The following is a 14360-nucleotide window of genomic DNA, read 5'->3' as shown; positions in this document are numbered from 1 at the left end:
CTCAACAGACCAGAGAGCATATCCTTCAGCAAGTAGTACAGGACTAAGGGCAGGAGTCCAGCACCAACAAGTGAAATGACAACCAACCACTCTTTATCTCAGACAAATCTGCAAACCCCATAGTCTGACAATGTTAAGAATGATGGGGATTTTTGACACATGCATATCCCGACAGCTGCACCCTGCTCGCCAGAATGCCGGTAGCGGGGCGAGCACAGGGAGTCCCCTTGCAGGCTCACTGCGCTCGACACAGGATCTATTCCCACTCTGTGGGTGTCATGGACACCCACAAGTGGTAATAGTCCTGTTTTGCCGGGATTCCAGCGTTGGTATCCTGATCCCCGGGACCCCGACAGCTGGCAAATTGAACATATCCCACCCAATATATATTTATATACAGGGCAGGTGAGCCACTGTTCTCTAAATAGCAGCCACTTTTTAGGCAAGTGAGGAACGCAGCCTTCAATTTCTTGTTTCCACTTTCAACAATGAGATCCCTGTGGACCATTGCTCTCCAAGTAGGATGTGACCAAGTATCTCCAAGGAAATCCTACAAGAATAGCTGATCTTTTATTCAGGGATCATTACAATCCATTTTATTGACAACAGATGTATGCGTATTGCTTTTTGAATATGATTTGTAATGTAATTGAACTCTAAACTCAATTGCAGCCCAATTGTGAAAGGGTATGCAATCTAATACAACCATGGTATTGTAGGTTTTGAATTTTTTGAATTTTACACCAAAATGGTCTATTTGTTGATGACTTGTCGTTTGTTGGGATGCAAGGTCACATTAAAGGTGGGAAAATGCCTGACACCTTTTTAAAACTGGATTTTTTGTTAATATCCACAACATCTGCTACCCTACAGTGGAAGCAGACATATTGGCCAATATATCATGCGTATTGGGGTCATAAAGAACATCACTGATGGTATTCGTTCATCGTGAATGTATTAGTTGCTTTTTCATGAATATTGAATAAGCCCACAAGTCAGCTTTTCCTCTTGGTGCTGGGCAAATCCTCCCGGCACCTAATTGAATTCTACCCTTATACGCTAATCTTCATATAAATACAGCATTATAATTAATGTCTAGTTAATTAATATTGCTGGCTATAAAGGGAGATCTCCTGGTATAATTATGCTTTTAAAATAATTTACATTTGACTCTCCTTGGTAGCATTTCATTAAAAAATAATTAAATCTCAAATGTGTCCTATCAAATCCATTAACAAATGAATTATCTGGTTTATGTTTAAATGTATACTGATTTCTTTTATTTTTTTCTTTCAGGAAAATACATGGCTGACTCTTGATTTTAATGTCGTTTGTTATTTTATTTTTTTAATTCTGGGATTTAAGCAAACAGATCCTTGTTAATTTATCGGAAATCTTCCACATGCTGTTTTAATTATAGATCTATTATATATATATATAAATATAAATATATTTTAATTCTTGTTTAGAAGGTATTTCTAAATTGCTGCCAACTACAAAGCATAAAAATGCACTTTTTTATGAGTCTTTTTCTGGAATATCTTTTTGGACGATGTAGCACTGAAGTCTTCTGCAGTTGTGGTTACAATTCAGCATATGTTTGTATTTGTATAAAGACAAGACTTGACTACACAGCCATTTTGTATCCAAAACCATCACCTGTTACATTTTGTAACATCCATAATTTGTCAAGAGCAATCAAGTATACATATATACAATGTTTTATATACATGTAAATAGTCAATACAGTTTTATTATTTAACATCTCGTTCATTCTGACAAGCCCTACTGTACTATCAATTCAGGGTATGGTTTGCAGCCAAAGTGAACACGTCACTTGAACATAGTGATGGCGGCCATGTTGCGAGCTGGTCCAGCATTGGTAACAAAAACACGGTGTATGATCTCACTATGACATCACTTATGCATGATACACAAGGAGAGTGAATATTGGGCACCCTCGCTGTAAGTTGTAGAGTCACTTTATCTCCAGTATACATCTTGCCATGTTGTACAAGATCATTTATATTCAGTCTGTTTCCTTATTTCCAAAAGGGGGCATGGTTTTCTATAAGTAAAAATGAAAAAAATTCTGTGGATTTGTGTACCTCACTGTTAACGTAAAAGACATGTCATGGATAATTTCAACGTAAGTGCAATTACAAAAATACAAAAGGAATAGAATAAGGCAACAGGGCTTTTATAATGTCTGCGTCAGTGAAGTTATTTTTGTAGGGCCATTCTTTTTATGCATTAACATCTGTGCCTTTCCCCGTATGTTCCTGTTCCTACTGTTCTTATTTATGGTTTACTGAACTATAAGGGCTAGTTTATTCTGGTGTATGCAAACTATGACATGCCATGTACAGACCTCACTGTTTTTAAAGCCTAGTCATACATCAGGGTTATTCTGAGGGTTAATATTAATTGCCCTTTAGATGAGGAATAGAGGCCTGACAGATACATTGGCAAATGCTTATTGTCAGAGATACAACAAAAGCACACATGTATAGTGTGGGAGCTGGGAAAATGGCTTATGGTACAAAGTAATCCAATTTTATTTTTAAAAAATGTACCCAATACATAGTCACATCTACTGTATATAGGTATATTGCCCAGGTATTAGGAAGGCACCAGCCTGTTGTCTGACTAATTTTGATTCATTCACTTATCTTTCATCATATAACTTAAGTAACTGTATTGTCTACGTATTGCCTGACTTTTCAGAAGCAACATTTACCATTTAATCTTCGGTTTTGTTTCCGTTTCCATGAAACAGGTCCTTATTTTTAATTTTTTTTTATTTCTGTTAAAATTTTTCCATAATCTTTCTCCCGATAATGCAAACTATTTATTAAACACTTAAACATTTTTATATTATACAATATTTTACAGCAGTTTGGCAAGAGCTACATGAAAGTTCTATAACCTTGAGATAGAAGTTGCACTACACAAGAGTTACTGCTAACATGTGTGCATTCAGCTATATAGCAAATACAGTAGCAATACACCACCAATGCCCCCATAATCAGCAATTGGACAGGGAGGCTGCCTTCATTCTCTCATTGGCTTACATGCAGCAAATCTGCTGTGCTTCTTCCAAGACCAGAACTTGTATCTGAAATGTGTTAATATGTTTACTTTTATACTGCAAATGCCAAATTTGTGTGTTGTTGTGTGTTTATGTATTGTATGTATTGTTCTCTACGAGTGCTGCTGCCATTCTTTTATTCCTATCTGCCTGTCTATCTATATACATATATGTATGTGTGTGTATGTATATATATATATATATATATATATAAATCTGTGTGTAGATGCATATTATTTATATTGCTGTAATTAACCCCTCAGTCCCCTCCCCCCTCTCTGCTTGTATCTCTCTCTCTCTCTGTCTACATATATTTACAAATCACACTCATTCAATATGCTATTGTTAACATGATAGAATTTATAATATATCATTTTTTAGTTTAGTTATCCTTTAGAAGGGAACCTTATACCTGTGGATTGGGGTGGGTCTTTTTTCCAACTCAACATGTACTCGTCCGTGTACATCCGATTCAGAATTCCTGTGAAAGTCTGCATAGAAAGGCTTTTATTTTATGTACAATGTAATGTAGACAATCCAGCTGAGCTTGGTGGGATGGCGGACATTTTTTACTAAACAAGTTTAAAGGCGAACGGGTGATAAAAAATAACAGTACCGTTTGTTATTATCCTTTTAAATGTGATCAAAAACTTGCTAGAATGATCTTAAATTGAATTTCACACACTTGCTAATAGCCCCTAGTCATTATAACATGATTCATGCATTACTAATGGTCATACATTACCAATTGTCTTATGTAGTCAAACATCTGTTCAAAGAAAACTTGAACCACTACTTTAACTATATCCTGCAGATGCCTAATCATAATTACACTAACACACAATCAACTTTCCATTACTCAGCAATAATTATACTTTATCATTTAATCACTGTAAAAAGAGAATTAAAGAAAAGTCTGATTTTAGCAATAAGGCTTCACAATAGAACAACTATCTCTTTGAAGGCCGACATGTTTATATCATTTTATTTTACATTTTATTTTACAGTTTAAAAAGCTAATAATTGTGTGTAATCTATATTGTAATCTGACCTGTAACTATCCGAAGTAAAATATTTCTCAAAGACCGTACAACAAAAATATTGAATGTAAATTCAAAGCATAGTTTTGGTGTATGTGTGTATATGTATGTATGTATGTATATATATATATATATATATACATATATATATATACACACACACACACACACACACACACACACACACACACACACATATGTCCTTGTGTTTTTAGCACTTTTAATTCTACATATTCAAATAAGTATTAGTTATAAGAGCAGGTTACAATATTGGAGCCATACAGATTTATCTGGGAATTTTCAGTAGTGAATGAATTTGAGTCTACAGGTCGATGCTGGTATCTGCCAAATGTTGTGTTTAGCGAGCTGGCTCTTGCTTCTGTACACAGTGATATCCTCGTAGCTGCCTCTTGTTTAGACAAATTTTTAAACACTGAATGCTAAAGTACACCTGAATTTTTATGGAATGTTCTTACTTTTGATTGTAAATTAAAGCAAAACAAGTATATCTTACAAAAACTGTAAATATTTTTGATTTTTTTTTTTCCACAATGTACATTTTACAAAATATGTTGCATATGTAATAAACATGTAATATATAAATAATTTACAAACCAAAGCGTCTTCTCTTCTGGTCCTTTCATTCTTGCGGTTCACCACTATGCAAAACCAATTGTGGAATATACAGTAGAATATACAGTATGCAAAAAGATAGTGGAACATATATTATACTTCCTAATGATTGTGGGCATGATACTAAATAATAGAAAAGCTTGGTTAAGTGAGCAACTGTAAAACAACGGATTCGCTGCGCTATATAAGAAACTGTTAATGAATAAAAAATATGGAGCAAAGGAAAAACACACATAACAATCGGTTTTTGATAGGACCGCGGACAAAGTTAGATGTGTTCTATAGATACTCATTACACTGTAGATCACATCATTCTCACAATGTCCTTTTTCCTCACCCTTGTCTCCCCCCCCTCCCCCCCCCCCATCCATGCTGCAATAAAAAGTACGTGTTTGTTGCATTCAGTGGGACAACAATCACCCACTGAAGTGTGACATACCTTAATCCTTGCACATTTTCAGTGCTGTATATTGTATAGGTTACACAGATGAATGACCAAAGATTAATCTTCATTAGACAGTGATAGTCAAAATTGAAAAAAATGGGGTCACCCCTTGTTTGCCCCCGTGATGAAGTGAGGTTGAAAATTTACCATTTTCTACGCTTTAAGTTGAAGTTTGCATGGTAAGTGGTTACAATATTGCCAGTCAAGATCCGGCGGTCACAATGCAGACACCAGAATCCCGACATCTGCAGAACTAATCTCCTTGTCAAAACTGGGGGACACAGTGCGGCAGCGTGGTCGAATGTGATCTGACTATGCCAGTTAAGTGGTTAAAGATGCTGTCTCCATTTAATCAACTTTTCTCTAACGTCCTAGTGGATGCTGGGGACTCCGTAAGGACCATGGGGATAGACGGTCTCCGCAGGAGACATGGGCACTTTAAGAAAGAATTTAGGTTCTGGTGTGCACTGGCTCCTCCCTCTATGCCCCTCCTCCAGACCTCAGTTTGATACTGTGCCCAGACGAGCTGGGTGCTTTTCAGTGAGCTCTCCTGAGTTTGCTGAGAGAAAGTATTTTGTTAGGTTTTTTATTTTCAGGGAGCTCTGCTGGCAACAGACTCCCTGCATCGTGGGACTGAGGGGAGAGAAGCAGCCCTACTTTCTGAAGCTAGGTCCTGCTTCTTAGGCTACTGAACACCATTAGCTCCAGAGGGATCGTACGCAGGATCTCACCCTCGCCGTCCAATCCCAGAGCCGCGCCGCCGTCCCCCTCGCAGACCCGGAAGACAGAAGCCGGGTGAGTATGAGAAGCAAAGAAGACTTCACAGGCGGCAGAAGACTCCGCTCTTCACTGAGGTAACGCACAGCACTGCAGCTGTGCGCCATTGCTCCCACACACCTCACATACTCCGGTCACTGTAAGGGTGCAGGGCGCAGGGGGGGGGTGCCCTGGGCAGCATTTGGGACCTCTTTTGGCAAAAGTTAAACATATATACAGCTGGGCACTCTATATATGTATGAGCCCCCGCCAAAAATTGCATATTTAAGCGGGACAGAAGCCTGCCGCCGAGGGGGCGGAGCTTCTTCCTCAGCACTCACCAGCGCCATTTTTTCTCCACAGCTCCGCTGAGAGGAAGCTCCCCAGGCTCTCCCCTGCAGATACACGGTAGAAGAGGGTAAAAAGAGAGGGGGGGCACATAATTAGGCGCAAAAAACAATATATAAACAGCTGCTACTGGGTTAACATTAAGTTACTGTGTTATTCCTGGGTTTATAGCGCTGGGGTGTGTGCTGGCATACTCTCTGTCTCTCCTAAGGGCCTTGTGGGGGAACGGTCTTCAAAAAGGGCATTCCCTGTGTGTGTGGTGTGTCGGTACGCTTGTGTCGACATGTCTGATGAGGAAGGCTATGTGGAAGCAGAGCGGGAGCAAATTAATGTGGTGTCTCCGCCGACACCTGATTGGATGGATATGTGGAAGGTTTTAAATGATAATGTTAATTCCTTGCATAAAAGGTTAGAAAAAGCTGAAGCCTCAGGACAGTCAGGGTCCCAACCCGTGCCTGATCCTATGTCGCAGAGGCCGTCAGGGTCTCAGAAGCGCCCACTATCCCAAATTGTTGACACAGATACCGACATGGATTCTGACTCCAGTGTTGATTACGATGATGCAAAGTTACAGCCAAAATTGGCTAAATCCATCTGTTATATGATTATAGCAATTAAGGATGTGTTGCACATCACAGAGGAAATCCCAGTCCCTGACAAGAGGGTACATATGTATGGGGAAAAGAAGCCGGAGGTAACCTTTCCCCCTCACACGAGCTAAATGAGTTATGTGAAAAGGCTTGGGAATCTCCAGATAAAAAACTGCAGATTTCCAAAAGGATTCTTATGGCGTATCCTTTCCCGCCAACGGACAGGTTACGCTGGGAATCCTCCCCTAAGGTGGACAAAGCTTTAACACGCTTATCCAAGAAGGTAGCCCTGCCGTCACAGGATACGGCTACCCTCAAAGATGCTGCGGATCGCAAACAGGAGGTTACCCTGAAGTCCATTTATACACATTCAGGTACCTTACTGAGGCCGGCGATCGCGTCGGCCTGGGTGTGTAGTGATGTAGCAGCATGGACGGATACCGTGTCTGAGGAAATTGATACCTTAGACAAGGATACTATATTGTTGACCTTGGGGCATATTAAAGACGCTGTCCTATATATGAGAGATGCTCAAAGAGACATTAGTCTACTGGGTTCTAGGATAAATGCTATGTCAATTTCTGCCAGAAGGGTCCTGTGGACTCGGCAATGGACAGGTGATGCCGACTCAAAAAGGCATATGGAGGTTTTACCTTACAAGGGTGAGGAATTGTTTGGGGAGGGTCTCTCGGACCTGGTCTCCACAGCTACTGCTGGAAAGTCAAATTTTTTGCCATATGTTTCCTCACAGCCTAAGAGAGCACCGTATTATCAAATGCAGTCCTTTCGATCACAGAAAAACAAAAAAGTCAGAGGTGCGTCCTTTCTTGCTAGAGGCAGGGGCAGAGGAAAGAAGCTGCACAACACAGCTAGTTCCCAGGAACAGAAGTCCTCCCCGGCCTCTACAAAATCCACCGCATGACGCTGGGGCTCCACAGGCGGAGATAGGCCTGGTGGGGGCACGTCATCGAAATTTCAGCCACAAGTGGGTTCACTCCCAGTTGGATCCCTGGGCAATAGATATTGTGTCTCAGGGATACAAGCTGGAATTCGAAGAGATGCCCCCTCAACAATACCTCAAGTCGGCCCTGCCAGCTTCCCCCTTAGAGAGGGAAATAGTGTTAACTGCAATTCACAAATTGTATCTTCAACAGGTGGTGGTCAAGGTTCCCCTCCTTCAACAAGGAAGGGGTTATTATTCGAACATGTTTGTAGTCCCGGAACCGGACGGTTCGGTCAGACCCATATTGAATTTAAAATCCCTGAACATATACCTGAAAAGGTTCAAGTTCAAGATGGAATCGCTGAGAGCGGTCATCGCAAGCCTGGAAGGGGGGGATTTTATGGTGTCTCTGGACATAAAGGATGCATACCTTCATGTCCCCATTTATCCACCTCATCAGGCGTACCTCAGATTTGTGGTACAGGATTGTCATTACCAATTTCAGACGTTGCCGTTTGGTCTCTCCACGGCACCGAGAATATTTACCAAGGTAATGGCGGAAATGATGGTACTCCTGCGGAAGCAAGGAGTCACAATTATCCCATACTTGGACGATCTCCTCATAAAAGCGAGATCAAGAGAGCAGTTGCTGATCAGCGTAGCACTTTCTCTGGAAGTGTTACGGCAACACGGCTGGATTCTAAATATTCCAAAGTCGCGGTTGGTTCCTACGACTCGTCTGCCTTTCCTGGGCATGATTCTAGACACAGACCAGAAAAGGGTTTATCTCCCGATGGAGAAAGCTCAGGAACTCATGACACTGGTCGGGAACCTATTAAAACCAAAACAGGTGTCAGTGCATCACTGCACTCGTGTCCTGGGAAAGATGGTGGCATCATACGAGGCCATTCCCTTCGGCAGGTTCCATGCGAGGACTTTTCAATGGGACTTACTGGACAAGTGGTCCGGATCACATCTTCAGATGCATCTGTTAATCACCCTATCCCCCAGGGCCAGGGTGTCACTCCTGTGGTGGCTGTAGAGCGCTCACCTTCTCGAGGGCCACAGATTCGGCATTCAGGACTGGGTCCTGGTGACCACGGACGCAAGCCTCCGAGGTTGGGGTGCAGTCACACAGGGAAGAAATTTCCAAGGTCTGTGGTCAAGTCAAGAGACTTGCCTTCACATCAACATCCTGGAACTAAGGGCCATATACAACGCCCTACGTCAAGCGGAGACCCTGCTTCGCGACCAACCGGTTCTGATTCAGTCAGACAACATCACCGCAGTGGCTCATGTAAACCGCCAAGGCGGCACAAGGAGTAGAGTGGCGATGGCGGAAGCCACCAGAATTCTTCGCTGGCCGGAGAATCACGTAAGCGCACTGTCAGCAGTGTTCATCCCGGGAGTGGACAACTGGGAAGCAGACTTCCTCAGCAGACACGACCTCCACCCGGGAGAGTGGGGACTTCATCAGGAAGTCTTCGCACAGATTACAAGTCGGTGGGAACTGCCACAGGTGGACATGATGGCATCCCGCCTCAACAAAAAGCTACAGAGGTATTGCGCCAGGTCAAGAGACCCTCAGGCGATAGCTGTGGACGCCCTGGTGACACCGTGGGTGTTCCAGTCGGTCTATGTATTTCCTCCTCTTCCTCTCATACCCAAGGTGCTGAGGATAATAAGAAAAAGAGGAGTGAGAACAATACTCATTGTTCCAGATTGGCCACGAAGGACTTGGTATCCAGATCTGCAAGAAATGCTCACAGAGGACCCGTGGCCTCTTCCTCTAAGACAGGACTTGTTGCAACAGGGGCCCTGTCTGTTCCAAGACTTACCGCGGCTGCGTTTGACGGCATGGCGGTTGAACGCCGGATCCTAGCAGAGAAAGGCATTCCGGATGAGGTCATTCCTACGCTGATAAAGGCTAGGAAGGATGTGACAGCTCAACATTATCACCGTATATGGCAAAAATATGTTGCTTGGTGTGAGGCCAGGAATGCTCCTACGGAGGAATTCCAGCTGGGCCGTTTCCTTCACTTCCTACAGGGAGTGAATTTGGGCCTAAAATTGGGTTCCATTAAGGTCCAGATTTCGGCCCTATCCATTTTCTTTCAAAAGGAGTTGGCTTCTCTACCTGAAGTTCAGACGTTTGTAAAGGGAGTGCTGCATATTCAGCCCCCTTTTGTGCCTCCAGTGGCACCTTGGGATCTTAACGTGGTGTTGAGTTTCCTGAAATCCCACTGTTTTGAACCACTCAAAACGGTGGAGTTGAAATATCTCACGTGGAAGGTGGTTGTGCTATTAACCTTGGCTTCGGCTAGGCGTGTTTCAGAGTTGGCGGCTTTGTCACATAAAAACCCCTATCTGGTTTTCCATGCGGATAGAGCAGAATTGCGGACCCGTCGACAATTTCTGCCGAAAGTGGTTTCATCCTTTCATATAAACCAACCTGTTGTGGTGCCTGTGGCTACTACTGACTTGGAGGATTCCGAGTTACTTGATGTGGTCAGGGCTTTGAAGGTTTATGTAGCCAGAACGGCTAGGGTCAGGAAAACAGAGTCTTTGTTTATCCTGTATGCTTCCAACAAGCTTGGTGTTCCTGCTTCAAAGCAAACTATTGCTCGCTGGATCTGTAACACAATTCAGCAGGCTCATTCTGCGGCTGGATTGCCGCTGCCAAAATCAGTTAAGGCCCATTCCACTAGGAAGGTAGGCTCTTCTTGGGCGGCTGCCCGAGGGGTCTCTGCATTACAGCTTTGCCGAGCGGCTACTTGGTCAGGTTCAAACACTTTTGCAAAGTTCTACAAGTTTGATACCCTGGCTGAGGAGGACCTTGTGTTTGCTCAATCGGTGCTGCAGAGTCATCCGCACTCTCCCACCCGTTTGGGAGCTTTGGTATAATCCCCATGGTCCTTACGGAGTCCCCAGCATCCACTAGGACGTTAGAGAAAATAAGATTTTACTTACCGGTAATTCTATTTCTCGTAGTCCGTAGTGGATGCTGGGCGCCCGTCCCAAGTGCGGACTTCTTCTGCAATACTTGTATATAGTTATTGCTTCAATAAGGGTTAAGTTATGGTTGCATCAGGGTTTGAACTGATGCTCTGTTATTTGTCATACTGTTAACTGGTTGTTATCACATGTTATACGGTGTGATTGGTGTGGCTGGTATGAATCTTGCCCTGGATTACCAAAATCCTTTCCTTGTACTGTCAGCTCTTCTGGGCACAGTTTCTCTAACTGAGGTCTGGAGGAGGGGCATAGAGGGAGGAGCCAGTGTACACCAGAACCTAAATTCTTTCTTAAAGTGCCCATGTCTCATGCGGAGCCCGTCTATCCCCATGGTCCTTACGGAGTCCCCAGCATCCACTACGGACTACGAGAAATAGATTTACCGGTAAGCAAAATCTTATTTTTAATCAATAGGTCGTAAAGGTAATTTCTGTGATTTACAATTCACTTACACTTGGGGGTTCTGAACTACAAAACACTAATGTACGGAATCTTGGCGTTATTCTGGATGGTGGCTTGGCATTTAAACATCTGACATCAGCCACAATCAAATCCTCATTCCTTTATCTGAGAAACATATCCAGAAGCAAGCACTTAATTACCTCTGAAGAGCTGCCAAAAGTCATACATGCCTTTGTATCATCACACCTAGACTACTGCAATGCATTATACCTGGGTCTCCCAGCAAAAGAATTGCTTTGCTTACAGCTGGTCCAAAACGCAGCTGCCAGGCTATTAACCAACCAGCCAAGTTCCAACCACATAACACCCATTCTCCCTCCACTTGCTGCCTGTAAGGTGGTAAATCATCTTCAAAATTAGCTTCCTTACTTTGAAAGCCCTACATGACCAGGCCCTAAGTATCTGAAGCAGCTTCTGATTCCATACTGCCCCGCTCGTTTACTGCAATCTGTAATGAAGGACTTTAAACAATATGTAGAATCTCCCGTAAGTCATCTGGGGGTCCAGCTTTTAGCCATGTAGCTCCGACTATGGAACTCTTGCCCGCACAGCTCAAGAGGCCTCAACTTCAAAAACGGTTATAAGACTTTCCTGTTTCTTCAGGGTCCATGGTCTCCACAGGGTTAGTCCTTAACCATGGGTATGATGCTGGTGGAGACCAGGACTGGCACCGAACAGCAAACTTGTGAGCCTCCCAGTATGCACTGGGCTCCTTTCCCCTCATACCCCGCCGTCAATGCTCAGGCACTTCTTTTTTCGGTGCCAGAAAGAAGCTAGACACACTGAATATGGGCTGCAGCTTGCAGCCCAAGCTTTTATTTTGTGGGTAGGTGATTTCGATGGGACTTCCACTGCACCTTCCACTAGCAAGAAGCAGCGGCGCCCCTGTACTGCATCCGGACACATGGACGGGTAAGGTGGGTTCCCACTTTCGGGACCCGTGATCTGCGCAGTCCTTATACCGTGGTCCCGGGAGACTGACCGCAGCTTGTGATGTGCTTGCAGTCCATTCATCATACTCCCAGCAGCACTAGACCACCAGGGCATTGATGTACACTGGTGATGGAGACACTTTAATGGCCCTGGAGAACCCGTGGTGATAGCACAGGGGAGGTCAGCTCTTCCCCTGCGGCCCCGGCGCCATTCCACAGTGGTCTTCCCATCCTGGGTTGCTCCTCCCTCACAAGAGTCGCTTGGAAGTTCTGCAAGTCTCCTGAGATGGTGGGCTGTGTCTCTCTGTATACCTCTCCTACATAGGTTATACAAAACGCTATTTCTGCAGCGGGGTACACGAGTTCCACAGGGAATAACATTGGGGTGTAGAGTAGGATCTTGATCCGAGGCACCAACAGGCTAAAAGCTTTGACTGTTCCCAAGATGCTCAGCACCGCCTCCTCTATAACCCTGCCTCCGTGCACAGGAGCTCAGTTTGTAAGTTGATGCCTGCTGTGCAGGAAGCTAACAGGCAGGGCTGCTCCAGCAGCTCTAAGAAGAGCTATTTTAAAGACGATAGTTGACTTCAAGGGCTGCAGCAGAGGCACTCTAGTGCTAGATATCATTCTGATATCTCCTGCTGCCGCTCCATCACTTCACCCAGCGGCGCTGTATACTCCCGCGTCCCTGGTTGCCGGGTACTTACAGCGGAGGCTCCTGTTCTTCACCAAGGCACACACACGGAAGTTCTCCGGGATCGCGTGGCCACACTCAGGGAAGAGGTAAGAGGGTCCCCCAGGTGGGACCCGCTAGAAATCGCGATCAACCGCGGCCATTAGGAGGCGGGCCTCGCGCGCTGGCATGGACACTGTGGCAGTACAGGGACCCCACTAGACCACCAGGGCAAGGGCACAGGTCGGATTAGGCTATATAATCCATTTTATTAAGGCCCGCAGCACCCGGTGGTGAAGTCCAGCAAGGGGTTAAGGCTCTGACGTGTAGCCCCGTCTCTAGGTGCCATTTAGAGTAAATGTTCCCGCCCTGGAGCTGCATTTCTCTGTCTCCCTCACTCCCTGTCAGCGTTTGGGCGCCATTACACACAGCTGCGCTGATTCTGGGACTGCTGGGTGATGCCTCCTCTGTAAAGCTGCCTGCATCATCAGCGTTGGGCATTTACAGGACACTTAAGTATTCTACATGTCATTTAGACAGTGTTATAGGCCCTACACACTGGCCGATTTTTTGAAAGATATTAACGATCTCGTTCATAAATGAACGAGAACTCGTTCATATCTTTCAGTGTAGAGGCTCCAGCGATGAACGATGCGCGGTCCCGCGCTCGTTCATCACTGGTCCCCCGTCGGCTGTGCATGCAGGCCAATATGGACGATCTCGTCCATATTTGCCTGCATTTCTATGGAGCCGCGTGACGGGGGGAGTGAAGAAACTTCACTCCCCCCGTCACTGCCCCCCCGCCGCCGGGTCGCTCGTCGGCCGTATCCGCCGTCGGGCAGCTCGGCGGCGGGTCGGCCAGTGAGTAGGGCCCTTTAGTTAAGAACAAGTGCATACTTCAGGGTTATTTAGTACAAGTACCCTGTGATATTCATCCAGTTTTCTCATACGTCCTAGAGGATGCTGGTGATGCTTCAAGAACCATGGGGTATAGACGGGATCCGCAGGAGACATGGGCACTTTAAGACTTTGAATGGGTGTGAACTGGCTCCTCCCTCTATGCCCCTCCTCCAGACTCCAGTTTAGATTCTGTGCCCAGTGAGACTGGTCACACACAGGGGAGCTCTACTAAGTTTCTCTGAAAAGACTTTGTTAGGTTTATTATTTTCAGGGAGCACTGCTGGCAACAGTCTCCCTGCATCGTGGGACTGAGGGGAGAGAAGTCAGACCTACTTCTGTGAGTTTCAAGGCTCTGCTTCTTAGGCTATACTGGACACCATTAGCTCCAGAGTGTCTGATCGCTAGGTACGCCTAGATGCTCGTTCCCGGAGCCGTGCCGTCACCCCCCTTGCAGAGCCAGAAGACAGGTGAGTAGAAGAAGAACAGAAGACTTCAGTGACGGCTTTGAGGTACCGCACAGCGGCCGCGCTGT

At 44.7% G+C, this 14360-nt stretch overlaps 1 protein-coding gene across 1 annotated transcript in view; it reads left to right on the top strand.

Moving 5' to 3' along the window:
* FCHO2 (FCH and mu domain containing endocytic adaptor 2) overlaps nt 1-4723 on the top strand; it is a 418994-nt gene extending 414271 nt beyond the window's left edge. Inside the window, exon 26 of the mRNA XM_063963877.1 lies at nt 1297-4723. Coding sequence (XP_063819947.1) covers nt 1297-1319 — 23 coding nt within the window. The 3' untranslated portion in view covers nt 1320-4723. The remainder of the gene's footprint in view (nt 1-1296) is intronic.
* The last annotated feature ends 9637 nt before the right edge of the window (nt 4724-14360 follow it).

Source organism: Pseudophryne corroboree, chromosome 1 (genome assembly GCF_028390025.1).
Source record: "Pseudophryne corroboree isolate aPseCor3 chromosome 1, aPseCor3.hap2, whole genome shotgun sequence".
In the NCBI taxonomy this organism is placed as follows: Eukaryota; Metazoa; Chordata; class Amphibia; order Anura; family Myobatrachidae; genus Pseudophryne; species Pseudophryne corroboree.
This window is presented reverse-complemented; position numbering and strand designations above follow the sequence as displayed.